General features: G+C 43.4%; 2 protein-coding genes across 4 annotated transcripts in view; both read left to right on the top strand.

The window, feature by feature from the left end:
- Positions 1-14,564, top strand: part of FAM135A (family with sequence similarity 135 member A) — a 158,497-nt gene extending 143,933 nt beyond the window's left edge. For all 3 annotated transcript variants that reach the window (XM_039529293.1, XM_039529296.1, XM_039529294.1), the window contains exons 21-23: positions 3,557-3,670; positions 4,337-4,554; positions 14,426-14,564. In XM_039529293.1, the coding sequence (XP_039385227.1) occupies positions 3,557-3,670; positions 4,337-4,542 (320 nt within the window). In that variant the 3' untranslated portion in view covers positions 4,543-4,554; positions 14,426-14,564. The remainder of the gene's footprint in view (positions 1-3,556; positions 3,671-4,336; positions 4,555-14,425) is intronic.
- SDHAF4 (succinate dehydrogenase complex assembly factor 4) lies at positions 12,602-17,303 on the top strand. The gene is made up of 3 exons (XM_039529297.1): positions 12,602-12,904; positions 14,426-14,578; positions 17,010-17,303. Exons 1-3 carry the CDS (start codon positions 12,871-12,873, stop codon positions 17,117-17,119), a joined length of 297 nt encoding a protein of 98 aa, XP_039385231.1. The 5' UTR covers positions 12,602-12,870; the 3' UTR covers positions 17,120-17,303.
- Positions 17,304-18,157: the final 854 nt, after the last annotated feature.

The raw sequence follows: 18,157 nt of genomic DNA, 5'->3' as shown, positions 1-18,157 counted from the left end.
TGCACAAGCTTCTAGCAGACAAGGCAAAGCTATGGTGCATATGAGTTTACTTGCCCGTCCCTATGAGCCTTTTTTCAAAAAGTAGAATTCTACAAGATGGGTTAATAACCACCCCCTCTCCTCTTAAAGGAAATAATAAGCCCCCTCTCCTCTTAAAGGAAACATGATATGAATAAAGATACTCATCCGTACCAAAACTGAAGGTAGAGCCATACGTAGGTTCCAGCAAATACAGTACTTACTGGGAAAGGGAGGGATCAGGTTCAGTCCAGGACATCCTCTGAAGACCTAATAACAACAGAATGAAATTCTTTGTTCAAATATAATTAATAATAATGTGCTGCTTTACCCAGAGCACAGGTATGATCCTGCTGATGATATTTCTGTTTCTGGAAGCTTACATGTTTTTATAATTCAGACTTCATTGAAGCTTTCAGATTATATAACAGAACTGAAGGAACCAAACAAACTATCCCTGTGAAATAGTAAGGGATGGCTTGCACATACTGTACATAATAGCATCAGTGCCTGGTCTCTACATAAAACTGTACATATATGGTTTTCAACATTAAGGAATACCTCAGCCCTCAGATGCATGGTAGATGTGTTTGAACCTAAAGAATAGAGAAAAAAGTGGCAAAAAATAGAAGAAAGGAGAAGAAAAGTGGCTAGAAGGCCATTGTGCCAAACTCCCAACCAAATACACCTGTATAAGCATATTCTAGAGGTAATTGGGGACGGGCAGGGAAAACCAACCCATATGACAAGTATAGTAACCATAATGTAGTTCTAGAAAAAATGACCAGATTAAATTGTAATCAGTGTACTCTTAAACATCAGAGGTATTCTCTCATACTTAGCCATGCACATCAGGGCGTAGGAACCCTTTTGTTTTTTCTAGTTTGTAGGATTACTATTTTTTTTTTCGTTCCAGGACAGTTCTCAGGAACCATTTCTTCTCTGCTTATAGAAATCTTAGTGTTTCTATAAAGATATGATCTGTGCAGGATTCTCACTCCTAGATCTCACTTCCCTAATGCATGCAGACAGAGTTCTTACAGGTTTATTGGTATCTAAGGGCAGTGATAGTGACATGTACCATGACCCCCAAACTGGTGGTTGCTCACAAAATCACCATCTGCCCTTGAAACCTTCCATTAACTTTCTTCTTGACCAAGGTTATTAAGGAAGCTCCCTGTCTGGGGCATGCTGGGATCCCCAGGATTTAAACACTCTCTTTCCTGCTAGGAAGCTATCTTGTACTGCTGCAGCCAAGATCTTGTGTTCTCATGGGTGGCGTGTGAACCACCCATTTGGGGAGGCTAGCCCCCAGCCCCGCCCCTTCTGTCTGATTCCCCGCCCCTCCCACCCCAGAGCCTCAAGCTCTCCACCACAGTTGGAGGAGCCCTTCCTCGAGTCCCAGCCTGCCAATCAGCCCGAGCCACCGTCCCCCTCCCCCCAAGCACCCTTAGCCCCTGGAGTGCTGGGCGGGTGGCCCGAGCACCCCCAAGCCCCGGATGGCCCCAGCACTGGCTGCCCCAAGCACCAGCACCAGCCCCCCTGAGTCCCCGCCCGCTTCTAGGAAGAGGAACAGACTGGGCTCAGGCCATGGGGGAAGAGCGGGAAGCAGGAAGGTTAGTTCAGTCAGGGAGGATGAGGCCCAACTGCTAGAACAGGGCCTCATCCTCCCTGATTGAACTAACCTCATTATCAGTAGCCTGATTCTTGCCTGCATATTTATACCTGCCTCTGGAAATTTCCACTACATGCATCCGACGAAGTGGGTATTCACCCATGAAAGCTCATGCTCCAATACGTCTGTTAGTCTATAAGGTGCCACAGGACTCTTTGCTGCTTTTACAGATCCAGACTAACACGGCTACCCCTCTGATACTATTTTGAAATATAAAGTTGTATTTAAATTAAATTTTTAAAAATCCAATTTAAATAAAAAATCAGATTATTTAAAAAAAATTTAAACCATTGATTTTTATCCACCCTGGTCCATGCAGAGAAAGATGACTGCTGACACGCTTGCTGCAGATATCGTGTGTAAGGTGTCATATCTATCTGGAGATGTCACCCACAGTACCTGACTTTGTGAAATACATCAAATCCCTCCTCAGGGCATCTTGAGAGAGTCTACTAAATTCTCTCAAAATCTATCACAGAGTGTTTGAAAGGAAAATCTTCAAAGCAAACATCTAGGGCAGTGGTGGACAACCTGCGACCCACGGGCTGCACGCGGCCCATCAGGGTAATCCACTGGCGGGACACGAGACAATTTGTTTATATTGACTGTCCATAGGCACGGCCACCCGCAGCTCCCAGTGGCTGCAGTTCGCCATTCCCAGCCACTGGGAGCAGCAGGAAGTGGCACGGGCCACAGGATGTCCTGGCCACCGTTTCCCACACCTCCCATTGGCCAGAAACAGCGAACCGCGACCACTGGGAGCTGCAGGTAGCCGTGCCTGCAGACGGTCAATGTAAACAAACTGTCTCGCGGCCACCAGCGGATTACCCTGACAGGCCCTAGGCAGGGCCGGCTTTAGGAAGTGCGGGGCCTGATTTGAATAGTTTCGATGACAGGTCCTTCACTCGCTCTGGGTCTTGGGTGGCACTGAAGGACCCGCTGCCAAAATGCCGCCGAAGACCTGGAGCGCTGCCAGGTGAGTAAAAATTAAAAAGGTACCTAAGTTAGGTGCTCTTCTTTAGGGCGTGGGGCCCTCTTAGGCGCTGGTGCAGGGCCCAATTCGGGGGAATCGGCCTAAAGCCGGCCCTGGCCCTAGGTTGCTTACCACTGATCTAGAGGGGAGTTCTTAAGCTGAGCACTGGACTCAGGGTTGAAGCAAACCCAACTGCCCACTAGGGCTTGCAGGGCAGCTTCAGAAAAAAACACTCAGTTGTCCTGCATCTAAACCATTTAAACTGGTGATTGTCACAACAATTTGAAAGACTGTTCATGAGGGTGTGGACTTGTCTTGGTATTAATCCCTTTGATTTGATTTGAGTGATCAGTGGAGGGAGCTTCTGCCTCCAGGATATATGTTCCTAGAGCCACTTGGCGGTAAATCTCTGAATTCCATCAGAAAGTGCATAAAAAAATTGAGAAGCTTTTTGGAGTCGAGTATGGATGTCTCTCTCCAGAAAGCAAAGAAAGCAAAAGCCCACCGTGTGTTCTTTTCGGTCTGTGGGCCTCAGGCATCCCCTATTGCGTGGGTGGGAAAAGCCTAGTCTTTCAAAAGACAACTTTCACTTTGGTTGCGTTCTTTCAAGAAGTCTCTTATTTCACTATTTTTGAAAGGTATTTGGGTTTTGGACTATAATTTCTGGCTGTTTGAAAAAGTTCAGGGTTCTTGGAAGGGTTGAAATGTAACTTGATTGGATATTATTTTTTTAGCTCTAATGAATGAAATTAATCTCCTTTCCTTTTTTACAATATCTAATAATAAATCAGACTCAGGTTTCTGTTTGGAATTTTTTATTATGTTTATCTTGCAGAAATTTTCAAATGATGCATATTGTTTATATTTACCATTTCTTTCCCTTCCTACAGGTCTTCATTACTTCAAAAACATAGTGCTAGTCGGATCCCTGCAGGATCGTTATGTTCCTTATCACTCTGCTCGCATAGAGATGTGCAAAACAGCTTTGAAAGATAAACAATCTGGTAATAAATGAGTAGCCTGTGAAGTCTCTGTGTGTTTTAGACCATGGATAGCTGTATAACAAATGTCAAAATAAATAAACCGTTATTTTTCAAATAATTGAATTTTCTATGTAAGATTTTTTTTTTTAAACTTAAACAGTGATATTGTAGAGCCTTGACCATATCCCCATTGAAATCAGTCAGAAGCCTTGCTGCTGACTTTGGGAGCAGAATGGTATCAGTAATTTAAAAAAAAAAAATGTGGCAGATTTTGTTTAGCAGAGGCCCAATTCCATACTAGCAGTGAAAAGAAAGTTAATGATCCTTCCTAAGTCAGAAAAATGTATGGTTATAGTTCATGATGAGATATTATGGCACATTTATACTATAGCATTATCCATCTGAAAACTAAATAGACAAAATATTCTGGAGTTATCATAAATTAATACTGAAAAAAATACTATTTCACTATGAAATGCGAACAGTAACATGTATGGGTTATAAGATTTTTTTTTTAAAGTCTATGGAAATTAGATTTCAAATGTTCTCTTAGTAGGGAGACAATATAAAATAGGTCTCTGTTTTCTAGAATGTGTTCATATTTTCATATTCAGGGACACATAACTGTAGCTCATTCTGGGTGATGCATGTAATACAATTTTTTTGGTTTGTTTGTTTTTTTTACAGGACCAATTTATGCAGAAATGATCCAGAACCTGCTTCTGCCAGTTCTTCAAAACAAGGAATGTAATTTGGTCCGTTACAATGTCATCAATGCATTACCCAATACAGCCGATTCTCTCATAGGGAGAGCTGCACACATTGCTGTTCTTGATTCAGAAATATTTTTAGAAAAGTTCTTTCTGGTTGCTGCCCTAAAATATTTCCAGTAGAAGAAAAGCATTGTAAGAGACTTGACTATTACCTCATTAACAGATGAATCAAATAATGTGTGGTATTGAAGTATAGCTGCAGCTGTATTGTAAGAGATATTTATACTTTTGTATGGAAGATAATTTATATCATCCATGTTTAGAGCTTTTTTAACATCAACTTTACTTTCTAGGTAATGTGGCTGTGCAATATTTTTTTATTTGATTCTTTTTACTTTTCTATTACTTTTTCTTAATTTTGGGGTACCTAATTGAGTGGAGATTAAATTACAGTATGTACATTTGGTTGGTTTATTATTGGTTCTTAGACTACAAAAGTCAATGCTATATGGCTACATTTTAATAGAGGCATGAATGCCAAAATAAATTGGAATTTAAAAATTCTAATAAAGTATTATGCATCTGATTGTTATATTTTAGCATTGTAGAAAGTCTAACTGGAAAAAACAATTAGCTGCTAAAATATCATACATTGAAAACAGCTATATCTGAAATCTTGGTAAAGACCATTCTTTTAATGAGCAAACTGAGTCGTCTGTTCAGATATCACTACATCCTAATAATTTTCTATAAAATCATCATCATTATTAAACATGTTATGCCTGTGGAAATACATTTTCTACTGATGATCTCAAAAACATGTTGGTTTACATATTCACTTACATTACTGGAACTTTAGTGTTCAGAAGTAAGCGGCAATTAGGGATTTTTGAATGTTTAACTAAACGACAGCTGCCTTCTAATAATTGGGGTTTTACAAATTAAATAAAATTGCTCTTACTCTGTCAGTTCAGTTCTTCAAATGAACCTTTTACATGGACTTCCTTGTATGTACGTAAAATAAGTAAATGTAATAAATTGCTGCAATACTTTTATGAATTTACATAATTTTTAAATATTCTTAAAATGTTTTGTTGATTACAAAGTATTGTAAATATAAATCAAGGTATCTTGAAATGGAACAAAATTATAAACTTTACATGTTTAGTGATGCAGATAAAATGTTTTTGATATACAGGAATGTTAAAGGTCTGTTGACTTTTTACTGGTGCTGAATAGCATTGAGTTCAATTCCTCCTCCCTACCCCTTTATCTGTTTAAAACAGTAATGCACTAAATGTGGAAAGGAGGTAATATGTGCATTCACTAGTTGTAATGAACAGAATTTTTTGAAAAATATAAATTGGTTGTATAACTAATGCATGTTTATTTTTAGCATTGTGTTATTGCATCTGGTGTTAATAAAATGAACAAATGACTCTACTAGAAAATTAAAGAAACTGAAATCTTTTGCTAGTTTCCAAAATGTTGGGAGGCTATATATATTTTGTATTATTTCACTCAGCTATATCAATAAGAGTTTATAATTAAGTAACCTTGCATTTTGATAGGGTTTGTTCTTGTAATCTTTGTAAAATTATTTTTAATCTATAGTTTACAAACTTCAAAAGACCACCTTAGACTAGTCAGCAATGCAGCCATTTGATCACTTCAAAGAATGTTGTATTATTGAGTTGCATGAGGCAAGTCCTTATGATACTGACAGAATACAATAATTAATACATTCATCTGTGAAAATGGCTATTTTATTAGTGGTTATAAATAGTATTTTACACTCATATTACTCTAACATTTTATTTTACGTTCTAGTAAATGTTTGAATTATTTTCAGAGTTATTTTTGTCAACAAGAAACCAAATATTTTGGCCATCAGTAGACTGCAATATTTCGTTTAGGGACCTACTCTAGCAAATAGTTTTGCCTGGTTCATGTTGATCAAATTAAACCATTTTTAACACATGAGGAGAAACAGTTTTAAAACCTGTTAGAAGATGCTTCTTTAGACCTGGCCATAGCATGGCAAACTAAAAGTGTATCGCATTCCAGTGGAGTTAATCCAGCAGAAGACAGTGCAGCCACACATCTACTTCCTGTACAATGGCAGATTTTTAAGCAGAGTTGGACCTAGTTTATATTCGTATGACAAGGAAAACGGATGTTGCAGGTAGTAGGATGGTACTGGTAATTCCGTAGGCCCTATTCTTTTGAGACAATACTGAACCAGTGTCCCTACATGGTCTAAGATGGCACTATGCTACTACTGGAGGTGCCTTTAGAATGAGAGAAAAAAAAAAAGATCCATAACACCTTTTTCCATGAATCCAACAGTCTGTTGACAGCCATATTCTCCCTTTGTCACTGCAAAAAACTCCCATTAATATGACTGGGAGATCTGCATATAGAATGAGAGTAGTGCATCTAAATATTTGGGTGAATTATTCATTTTGTGCTTGAATCCTCTTTCAAAGTTAATCCAGTTGTAACAAGTCTTATCTGAAATATTTGGAGAGCACACCCCTAGTTGCTGAAACAAGACACTTGTTTGGGATGTCCTGAAAGATCTGAGAAAAAGCCAATCCCCTGGTTCTTCTTCGAGTGCTTGCTCATGTCCATTCCGTTGTAGGTGTATGTGCTCACCACATGCACTGGCGCCAGAAGTTTTTCTGTCAGAAGTATTTATAGGGTACCAGCTCTGGCACCCTCCGGAATGACATGTGTATGTAAGGGGCGCCACCAGCTCCCGCTGCCCTCAGTTCCTTCTTACCACCAGTGACGGTGCTGGAACATCTCCTTGCCCTGGCAAGCCTAGTTGTGAACTTTTTGTATATAGTTGCTAAAAATTTTGCTAGTTTTATAGTACCCTTAGTATAGAGTTAGTGATAGTTTGTTAGTCCTGAACGGGACTTTAGCCTATGGACAGGCATGCCCTGGTCTCCGGGCTTCAAACCTTGTGACTGTTGCAAGAAACCCATGCCAGTCAGTGATTCCCATAGAAGCTGTCTGAAGTGTTTAGGGGAAACCCACATTAGCAACAACTGTTGCATCTGCAAGAGCTTCAGACCGTGGACCAAAAAGGAGCAGGACATTTGTCTCCAAGCACTCCTTCATTGGCCTTCGAGCCAACCAGATCAGACTTTGCTCCTAGCACCATGGCCCTGGTGTGGAGTGCGCCGCCAGCACCAGCCTCACACTGGCACCAATCCCCATCCCCAGTACCAGCTAAAAAGCAAAGGCTAGGATGGGATGTTCTTCTACATCCTGTAAAAGGAAAGAGAGAGACAGAGGAGAGCAAAGACCAGCACAGGCCAGCTCTTCCCCTCCAGATGGTGGCCAGGTGCCAACTCCCACTGAGTAGTCAAGCCGACTCCAAGACCTGCCCACCGCCCCAGGAAGCAGCAGAGGCACTCGGCACCTGGCGGTGCCATCCATGCTGGAGGCCTTTCAGGCCGCTAAAGACATTCTGTCCCTGCTGGTGCTGCCCATGCTGGCCACGGAGGTGCCATATTCAAGGGGTAAACTTGCCTTGGGACTCTTTCAATGGTCCCCATCAGTGCAGCACTGCTCCTTGCTGCAGGGGTGCCCCACCAGGGTTCGCCTGAACAGCGCCACCAGCCCCCAGACATGGGTCAACTTGCCTGCTAGAGTTTCCGGTGTCAGTCCCCGGACTCAAGGCAACATTCATCAGACTCTAGGAGTCAATCGCCAGTGGGCTGGCACAGAGGCGTGGCACCAGTCCCCAGAGCCCTGATGCCAGGAGTGCCCAAGCTGCTCTCTCAGCTCATGGCACCGCTCCGGAGGGTCAAGACGCCGGTTCCTGGAGCCCCATCACAGGTTACCGGATTGCCGGTACAGTTCACCATGGGCGCATTGATCGACGGTCTCTGATATGTCGGTCTTCTCGCTCCCGCTCTACAGAGTGGCACTGCTTCTAAGCGTGAAGCATAGATTGCCGGGATACCATCGCCAATTTGCTGAATGCTCCCAGCGGTCACCGGAATCGCAGCACCAAGAGCCATCGCCCTCGTACAGGTCCTCAACAGAGGTCCACAGCCAGAGCCGATGGGATTGGGGTAAACAGGCAGCCTTGGCACCGACCTTGTCCCCCAGACAAGTCTTCTCCTCCTCAGGCTCCCGAAAGCAAGGAGGAGACACTGCCCGCAGGCCAGGGCTACCCATCGGGGGCATTGGCATTTCCTGATGGGCCACCAGTGGCAGTCTGGTCCCAGGGCCACTGGCCTGCCCCCAGCAACTGCCCTCTGGAACGCTTGGGGATAGCCCCACCCGTCGCTGGGGTATAGGTCGGCCTGGGGGGCATCCAACAGACAATCGGTGACAGTCTCTTGCCCACCTCTGACTTGGATGCGGTGTCAGAGCAGGTTTCCCAGGACCAGCCAGCCTCGGCTAAGGCTCCCACAGCAGATGTGGCGGAATTGGTAGACCCACCTGTACCTGCCTACTCATCATCTTCTCCTGATGAGGTAATACTGGGGCCCTCTCACCCAGTTCCTCAGGACGATGCCAGGGCCCACCAGGAGCTCCTGAAGAGGGTTGCCTCATACCTGGGGCTGGAATCCAAGGAGCTGGTGGAGCCCTAGTGCAGAAGCCCCCTCTAGGGTGGCATTGCCGGTGCATGAGGGAGTGGTGAAAATTACTAAGGCCCTGTGGCAGACATTTTCGTCTGTGCCCCCATCTCCAAGCGGGCAGAAAGAAAATACTATGTCTCCGCTAAGGGGTATGAGTATCTTTATACCCACCCTCCCCCAAGTTCACTCATTGTGTCAGCAGCCAATGAGCACAATAGACAGGACCAATCGGGATCGATGCCTAAAAACAAGGAGGCAAAGAGGCTCGATCTCTTTTTGGTAGAAAAATTTATTCTATATCCAGCTGAGAGTGGCCAACCATCAGACCTTGCTTGGCTGTTATGATTGTAATATCTGGCAGTCCATGGCTAAATTCTCAGACTCGCTCCTAGAGGAACCAAGGAAGGAATTTCTGGCTATCTTTGATGAGGGCAGGATGGTGGCCAGGGCAGCCCTCCAAGTGGCCTCAGATGCAGCCGACTCTGCAGCCCAGACTTATGGCTTTGGCCATTTCGATGAGGTGGGCTGTCCTGGTTGCAGTTGTTGGGCCTTTCAATGGAGGTTCAACAATCCATCCAGGACTTCCCATTCGATGGCCTGGCACTGTTTTCCAAGCAAACAGACAGTAAATTGCATGGCCTGAAAGACTCAAGGGCTAGCTTGCACTGCCTAGGCCTGTACACACCGGGGCCAACAAGGAAGCAGTTTAAGCTATAGCAAACCTAGAGGTTCAAGAGCCATCCTTGCTCAGAGCCCTCCTGCAAAAAGGGCATGAGCTATAAGTTCCAGTAAGGCCATCAGCCGGTATGCTCTGCTCACTTGAATTCCACCCGTAACCAATCAGGTGGTAAGCAGGCATTTTGAGAGTGCGCTCAAAGGCGATCTTCCAGCCCGTGTCCTGGATCCTGCTCCTCTATTATTTTACAAATGCCTGTTTCCCTTCCTCCCTGTCTGGGCCGCTATAATATCGGACCGATGGGTCCTCAGCACAGTAGCAGGGGGACATACCCTCCAGTTTATTTCTATCCTCCCCCCTGTCCTGTCCCTCTTCAGGGACTCTTCTCAGGAGTATCTGCTCACTCAGGATCTCCAGGGCCTTCTGAAAATGTGAGCTGTGGAGGGAGTTTCACTACATTTAAGGGGGAAAGGATTTTACTGCTGCTATTTTTTAATCCCAAAAGTCAAGATCCTCCATCCTCGATCTGTGGAACCTCAACAAGTATTTCAAGAAGTTGAAGTTCTGCATGGTCTCTCTGACCTCCATCTTTCCTTCCCTGGATCATCTTCTCCTGACTGATCCTGCTGGGGGCTCTGCCTGTCTCTAGCACTCTGGACCCTCAGCTACCACCATTACCACCTGGAAACCCCGATTGATTCAAGCTCCACAGAGTGGTGAGAACCTAACTCATTCTCTCTTGGTACAGCCTTCTGACCCTGACTTGTGTGATCAGTTATAGTTTTTTAAACCTGACTTTTGTGATCAAATTTAAGTTAGAATATTAAATCTAACTGTTTTGTTTGTTTGGTTCCCCTTGTATGGTTATTACCTGGCAATAAATAACTTTCATGGTTAAGCTAGTTTCTTTCTTTTTTTGTTTCTTTCTTTCTCTCTCTCTCTCTGCAGCACCGCTTCTTGTATCTAAGCTAAAGATCCCTGCAGCGCCCCAAAATCCTGTGGGTTACTACCAGAACAATTGTAACGTGAAGTGGGGATAGGGACATGCTGAACCTGGGGCATATGAGAGTGGCAGCTTGGAAGACTCGGAGCTTGAAAGTGCTGCTCGATCTAGCATGCTCAGGCATACTCTATTCCGGTTCTGTGCCCATGGCATAAGAGAATGACAGCTTGGAAGTGCTGCTCGACCCAGCCTACTGAGTCCAGGGGCATATGAGGGGTCAGTTTGGGAGTGCTGATTAACCTGGTCCTCTCAGATGCACTCTGTTAATGTGTGTGTTCATCTGATTCTAGGACTAGAAGAACCCAACCATTGGGAACCCTGCAGGATAGCTCCATTGGGAGGGAACTTGCAAAGGGAGAAGTAGAGTTCCGTGTGAGAACACAAATGACACAAGCAGTACATTGATAGAATTACTGAAACCCCCTCCCACCGCCCCCCAAAGAGTAACCCTAATAAATGAGCATACCCTAATGTAATGGGAAAATCTAGTAAAGGTGCTGTGTATGCATTGCAAATTGTGTGGCCCAATTATTAAATGTAAATATTTATAAGCTAAGATAAACAGTAAACTATTAAAATTAAAAGTTTTACTTGGGGACTGGAGATTTATTTTTTCTTAAACTCACAGGTGGTATTGTGTTTTGAGTTCTGTTTTAGTTCTGCAACAAACCACATTGAATTCCATTCATCAAAGCATTAATCTACTCAATACTTCCCCCCCCCCCCCCGTCCTTCCGTTCACCAAAATAAACCCAGTAGTTATCCCAAAAAATTAATACAGTAAAATGGTTGGATTCTGTAGCTTCTTGGGAAAATGTCAACTGGTTGTGGAATTGCAGAGTTCACAGGACTCTGATTGAGGTAACTGGGGCTGTTCACAGATCTCAGAACTATTGTTTCAAGACTCTGCAGCTTCAGAAAGGTATCACTTCATCAGTTACATTCAATTCACGTTTTCAGTGTTATATGCACACTTACAGGCTCAAGAACTAAACTCTATGTTTGCAAAATACACCAAACCTGGCTTTTCATGCCTCAACTAATTTTTAGGTGAAAAAAATGTTCTATAATTGATCCTATAGTGTTATTTTATCCTTATGGGCTTGAAAAAGTGAATGTATTAGCAAGAATTGTCAGTATTTTGTAATACTTCCTACATGATTGTTTTTTACTCTTGCCCACAATATCTTAGGCTGTATGTACCCACAAAAGTTTAACTTAATTAATGTACATTGTTTTTAGAAAGGGATGTAGTTAAACCACTTGAGTCTTATTGTGTAGACACTCTCAGACTGATTTAAGCATGCTTTATATTGGTTTCACTTACTCTGATCAGAGATTGACAAGCTAAATCAAAAGAAGACACTTAAATTTGAGTGTTGATAGAAGAGAGTCATGCAGATTTAGTGAAGATTGGTACGTTCTGTTTGTAAACAAGGGGACAACAGAAGCTTTATCTTCTTGGCTGTGTTTTTGTGTGTTCCTCTATCTAAATTCTCCAGACTTTTATTTCCCCTGCAATCCCTGGAGGGGAAGGGGGCAGACTGTAACAATTTTTTCTGTTTGAGTGGTGCCACCTGTATTCCTCTTCACTCCTCTTCATTCTAGAAGCATGTCTTGCACTTACTGCATAGAATAGGTTTTTCCACTGTTTTCAGAGAGGGCCCTAATGGAGGGAGAGCGGGGCCGTTTACAAGTATTTCTGAACCCCCTCTCACTAAGTGGAATAGCTGAGGGATTTATGAAGTTGAAGGGGATAGTTCTGGCCTGGTCCTGTGTCCCTTCTGCATCGGAAACTTCAACACGCTTTGTTATTAATGCGAGCAGTGAAGGGGCTCACAGATTGGTTTATGAGAAATGTGCTGTAAACACCGCTTTGCTAGAGCTCCTTTGCAGCGTTCCCCTGCTGCTGCGCATCCTGCCGTGAGCCCCGCACCCCCACCTCTGGGGAGGGCCGTGAATCAGGCGGGGAACAGCGGCAGGGTTGCGCTCTTCCTTGGCCTCCCCGACGCGCGGGCCGGAGCGAGGAACAGGGAGAAGATCCAGGCTGGCGGGAAAGTGGCCGGTCTGCGGCTGTCCGGCCCTGCGCTGCTCCCCCAGCCCTGCCCCCGCCCGCAGCGTGGCGCGGCGCCGCCTCCTAGGCGGGGTGAGGGGGGCGGCTGCCGCGCAGGCTCAGGCCGCACCTCGCCCCTGCCTGCCTGGCGTCCCGCGCAGCTCGGCGCGGCATGGCTCTGCGGCTGCTGTTGGGCCGAGCGACTAGTAAGCAGCCAGTGGCCGGGCCGGCTTGGGCTGCGCGCCGCGCCGGGCGCAGTGTCCAAGGGCCGGGCCCCCGCGGGGGCGCTGAGGGCGAGGCGCCCTGGGCCCTGGCTCTGGCCTGCTGCCGGGGGCTCCGGCTGCGACTCCTGCCGGAGGCCAAGCACAGGCGGCCCCTGCCCGGCGCAGCTGGTGCAGTGGCCGCTGGTGGGGTTGGCCTCCAGCGGCTGCATCACGGTCAGGCTGCGGCCCCCGTCCCCACTGGGCACTGACCAGCGAGACGGGTCCAGGCCCAACCCCCCTTTGGCAGAGAAGATCTGGCCAGAGCTGCCTGCAGCTCCCTCTGCAGTAGCCCCCGACTTTGCGGCCCTTTTTACAGCTTAGCAACACATTGCGCACCAAGCGTGGTATTTTGATCTGAATTTAATTGTTTTGGAGGTCACCTAGGCCGGCCCAGCATCAGGGAGATGTCTGTGGAGTTAGGGCAGAGGGGAGTTAAAAGGATTTGTCCCCTTGCTTTCTCTTTTGCTCTGTAAACATACTGCTTTTTCTACCTTGCCGTGGTCATCTTATATCATGGACGTTTCCTTGAGGAAGGATTTCCCTTTGGTTTTTAAACTCTCTCCCGTCTTCTGCCTTTTTTAAAGTGTTCATATTCTTCCATAACCATAACGATAACGCTCTCCAAACATACCTAGGCATCTACTGGATTTTTTTAAATGACAGCTCATTGCAAACATTCTGCTTTCCCTACATGTGTTTGTTTATAGTGCTGTGATTTGACGAACTGACAGGTTTTCACACATGACTTGCCTGTGATTAATTGTAAAGTGGGGCTCTTGCCAGATGTTTTCCCAAATTCACTTTTTAAATGTTGATGGAGCTTTCTGAGAAAATCAATATTTTTCTTTTAATTTTGTATGTACATGTTGATTATATAATTTAGATTGAATTCAGATCTCCTCAGATTGTCTGTTTCCTCACTGAAGGCTTTGATTGGAATTGCTTTGCTGCTGTAGCAAGGGGCTGCACAGTGTCCCAGCACCTGCCATTAAGACATGCTGTCTAGCTCAAACTAGGGATGCAGACTCCTGCTAGCTGCTGGGGGTAGACCACCCCCCCAGAAATGAAGAGGTTGCTGGGAGGAAGTTGAAGCCCACTCCTGGGGGGGGGGGAATGTATGCATTAGAAAATGCCCACACACTTAATATCTTGACTCTGAAATATAAGACAGGATGCTTCAAGTGGTTTATAACCTTATCAAGTTTGAGGGCCAAGATATATACTAAACACTGTTTCTTTCAGTATCTGCTTCTAAAATTAAGAATGTACACTGATGTCTTAGGACTTTCTGCACATTGAATATTAAACAAATCTTTTTGTGCTCCTGCTCAGAATGAATGCTTCATTCTCTAGTAGTGGAGTTCAGTGAGTTTGAGGATTTTTAGCCACTGGTTGATGCAGTTATTCAGCATAAAACTGTTACATTTTAACAAACTTACATGTTAATGTGCATTTGTTTGATAGGGCCAGGTCTGCTGTGCAGCTCTTTGAGGAGAACTAGTTCTAATGTGGAAGGAAAGTCTGAACCTATACAGAAATCTCCTAAAAAATCAAAATTACCACTAGGTCGTCTTGATGAACCAGAGGAGTCCAATAGAGAGAGAGAACCACTGGAAAGTAAGTCATGGTTTTTCTAAAAAGGAAAAAAAGTACTAATTAAAGGCCTGATCCAGAGAGAAGCTGAGTGCCTGCAAATCTTACCTGAGCTGTGGATGCTCAGCACTTCTCGGGATCAGGTGTTACATAAGAGAACTCTGAAACATGTTATATATGTTCATAGCTGGCATTAAATACCATTTTAGACTATTTCTAATGCACTAGGAAGTGGGAATAGATGATCTGGTGATTCCTTCTGGCCTTAAATTCTATGACTGAGTTGTATACAGTGGCATTAAAACAAAAGCATCAGAGCACCAACTCCTTTTAATATATAAACTGCTGCTTTAGGCACTGGTCCTGTGAAGCCCCTTGCACTTGATTTCAGTGGGGTTCCACGTGGAAATGCTTGCAGGATTGGGGCCTTAGATTGTTACTATTGCTATAAATCACAAGAAAATAAGTATGAACTATATAAGTGTACACATGCATTTCTAGGAGCCATTCCGCTTGGCCTAAAGTAGGTAGTTACTTTAAACTCATGTAGCATGTTTCATCTGTAGCCACACTCATCCCTTGCACCATGATCAGTTGCCTTTTGTTGTCTCTTAGAATTTGTGCTTTATAATCAGACTATCTAATTTACTTTTAAACTGTCTAGTGCATGGCTTTTTTTATATGTCTGTAAATACTATAAACATTTATAGTGCTATGTAAATTATTTAAAAAATAAGAGGCTGTGAGCAGTATTGGACTGTGATTAGCATCAGGAATTATTCAGATTTGGAGAGATCGGGTAAGCAAAAAGACATGCTTAATTCTGATTCTGTCTTATATCCTTTTACCCCCAAAAGAAGTAAATGCCACCACAAATTACATTTGTTAAATGTAATTTAACAAATACATAATTATTTTGTTTTGTTCATGTTTAGAGGTTTTGTGTTTTAGGGCTAAGCCAGAAAAATCCTTGTTTTAATTTTTCCTGTGCCTGGTCTTACTGCTGCTGACACTGCAGCAATCATCAGTTAGAAGGCCAACAGCTCAGTTCTTCTATGCTGACTGTTAACCAGATAGCAAATGAGGATTTAAATTAACCATTCACTATCCACTGCTGTTGTGTCACTTCCACTGAGGAGTCTCTTGAGATTCTGCTGCTGCTTAGATATTTTGATAAGTTTTATAGTTTCATCTTAAATAGAGATGAAGCATTTGTGCTCCTGCTACCCAGGCCAGAATCATATGCAAATATTGACGTTTAAAAATCTATGTAGATGCCGAACAAGGCAACACGATGAGGCACATTTAAATATATGTGAGTTAAAGATGTATTTCTATTTTTTTAGCTTATCTGTCTGGTTTAGGGATTTATGCTTCTGCCCAGCATCATAGTACCTGGTGCCTTCTTCATAAAAGCAATTGCAATCCACATACAATGTCTGTTAGAAATTATTACTTCTATGAAAACTCAGTTATTTTTATGTAAACTGAGATGTCTTCCCACTATCACCAAAAAAAAAAGAAAGAAAAAGAAAAATACAGACAGAATGAATCTTGGCCAAAATTTTCAGATTTGGGTGCTTAAAATTAGGGACCTAAGCAAAAGTGAAAAGGGGACTGATTTTCAGAGGTGCTAAGCACATGCAGCTCCTATTCAATTAAGTAAATTCTCATTTTGAATTCAGTGGTAGTTGTGGATGCTCAGTATCTTTTAATGTCAGGTCACTTTTATTAAGGTACCTAATTATGGTATTAGGTTTGCAGGAAGGGATAGCTCAGTGATTTGAGCATTGGCCTGCTAAACCCAGGATCGTGAGCTCAGTCTGTGAGGGGGCCACTTAGGAATCTGGGGGCAAAAATCAATACTTGGTCCTGCTAGGGCAGGGAGTTGGACACAATGACCTTTCAGGGTCCCTTCCAGTTCTATGTGATAGGTATATCTCCATATACAAATATGGGGGAGGACAGTTCAGTGGTTTGAGCATTGGCCTGCTAAACCCAGGGTTGTGAGTTCAGTCCTTGAGGGGGCCATTTAGGGACCTGTGTCAAAAATCTGTCTGGGGATTGGTCCTGCAGGTTGGACCATCTGGCCTCCTGAGGTCCCTTCTAACTCTGACATTCTATGATTCTATGACCATAGATACCTATATTTGATAATTGTGGCCAAGATTTTTAGCCCTAAGCTCCCTGAAATTGCTATTGCATTAACCTAAATTTATTTATTTTTTAAATCAAGATGTCTTTTGTTATAAATGGATGCAAACATGTTACACTGTGAATTTTTACCTTTGTACTATATCTGCCAACTTTATTGGTCTTTTAATCATAGAACTATAGAGTTGGAAGGGACCAAGGGTCATCTAGTCTAATCCCCTGCCAAAATGCAGGAATTGTTGTGTCTAAACCATCCAAGGCAGATGGCTATCCATCCTCTTAAGTTCCCATATTATTTTAGAATTTCCAGATGACATCAATCCTGCTACAAAGGAAAAAGGTGGACCCAAAGGCCCTGAACCTACTCGTTATGGAGATTGGGAGAGAAAAGGACGTTGTATAGATTTTTAATGCACAAATGTATCTATATTGCTAATAGTATGTTTGATACTTGTTTAAAGAATTTACTGTAGATAGAGAAATTTCACCTAATTGTTCCTTTTAATTCTTAAATGGAGCTTCTTTTTTCCAACATGTATTTGAGGAATATCCTGAGAGATGTTTTCTGCAAATAAACATTGTTAGTCAATATTAACCTTTTTAGTCCTCTTTTACTTGTATATTAAATTCATTTGCATATTACTCTTGGGGGAATTCTGCACCAAAAAATTAAAAATTCTGCACACAATATTTGAAAATTCTGCATATATTATTTGTCAAAATAACACAATATAATCATGCCAGTTTCAATTATTTTGGTAATTTATTTCAAAATATCTGTCAGTAAATATGTTTGTAACAATACAGACCAAAAAATAAGATTCTGGTAACTTTTTTTTTTTTTACAAATAGATTCCTTACTAGGCATATTAATACAGAACTTTGTGTAATTAATTTAAATTAAAATATAGAACTGTATTTCCTGCACCTGTCTGAAGCAATGCAAAGGGTTGGGGGAGTCAAGGGTAACGGAGGAGATGAGGGAGAGGGAAGGAGCCTAGGAGTGAACTTGTTGGGTGAGGGCGGGAGGGGTTTTTTTGTGGGGGGGAATTGTTAGGGATTTGGGAAGCCTCCCCCATGCAGACCCTGGCTGACCCCAAGCCTCTCCCTTTCAGTCAGGCACATCTGTCCCTGTCCCTGCACACACACCTCCAACCCCATGGGTCTCTGCAGACCCCCACCCCAGGCTCAACACTGTCATCCCACTAGTTCTTGAGCTCATGCTCCAGTCTGTCCCTCCCACTAACCATTCTGAACCCCCAGCAGCCTTGTGTGCTGCACTCTGCCCTAACCTGGCTCTACAGGCAGGGTGCTGTGATGAACTTCTACTCCTGGGGGAATTCTGCAGCAGTGGGCATAGAATTTTTTATTTTCCCCCATAAAATACATTTTGCCTAAGAAGTGTTGCAGTTCTGCCTTTTGCCCACCAGAGGCTGCTGTGGTGCCAGA

This window comes from Mauremys reevesii, linkage group 3 (assembly GCF_016161935.1).
Source record: "Mauremys reevesii isolate NIE-2019 linkage group 3, ASM1616193v1, whole genome shotgun sequence".
Taxonomy (NCBI): Eukaryota; Metazoa; Chordata; order Testudines; family Geoemydidae; genus Mauremys; species Mauremys reevesii.
This window is presented reverse-complemented; position numbering and strand designations above follow the sequence as displayed.

Excerpts from the sequence above, each read along its gene's own strand:
- SDHAF4 (XM_039529297.1), top strand. The coding sequence starts at position 12,871 with ATGGCTCTGCGGCTGCTGTTGGGCCGAGCGACTA. Across the intron at positions 12,905-14,425 it reads GCTGTTGGGCCGAGCGACTA|GGCCAGGTCTGCTGTGCAGC; the intron begins GTAAGCAGCCAG and ends TTTGTTTGATAG. Across the intron at positions 14,579-17,009 it reads AGAGAGAGAACCACTGGAAA|AATTTCCAGATGACATCAAT; the intron begins GTAAGTCATGGT and ends ATATTATTTTAG.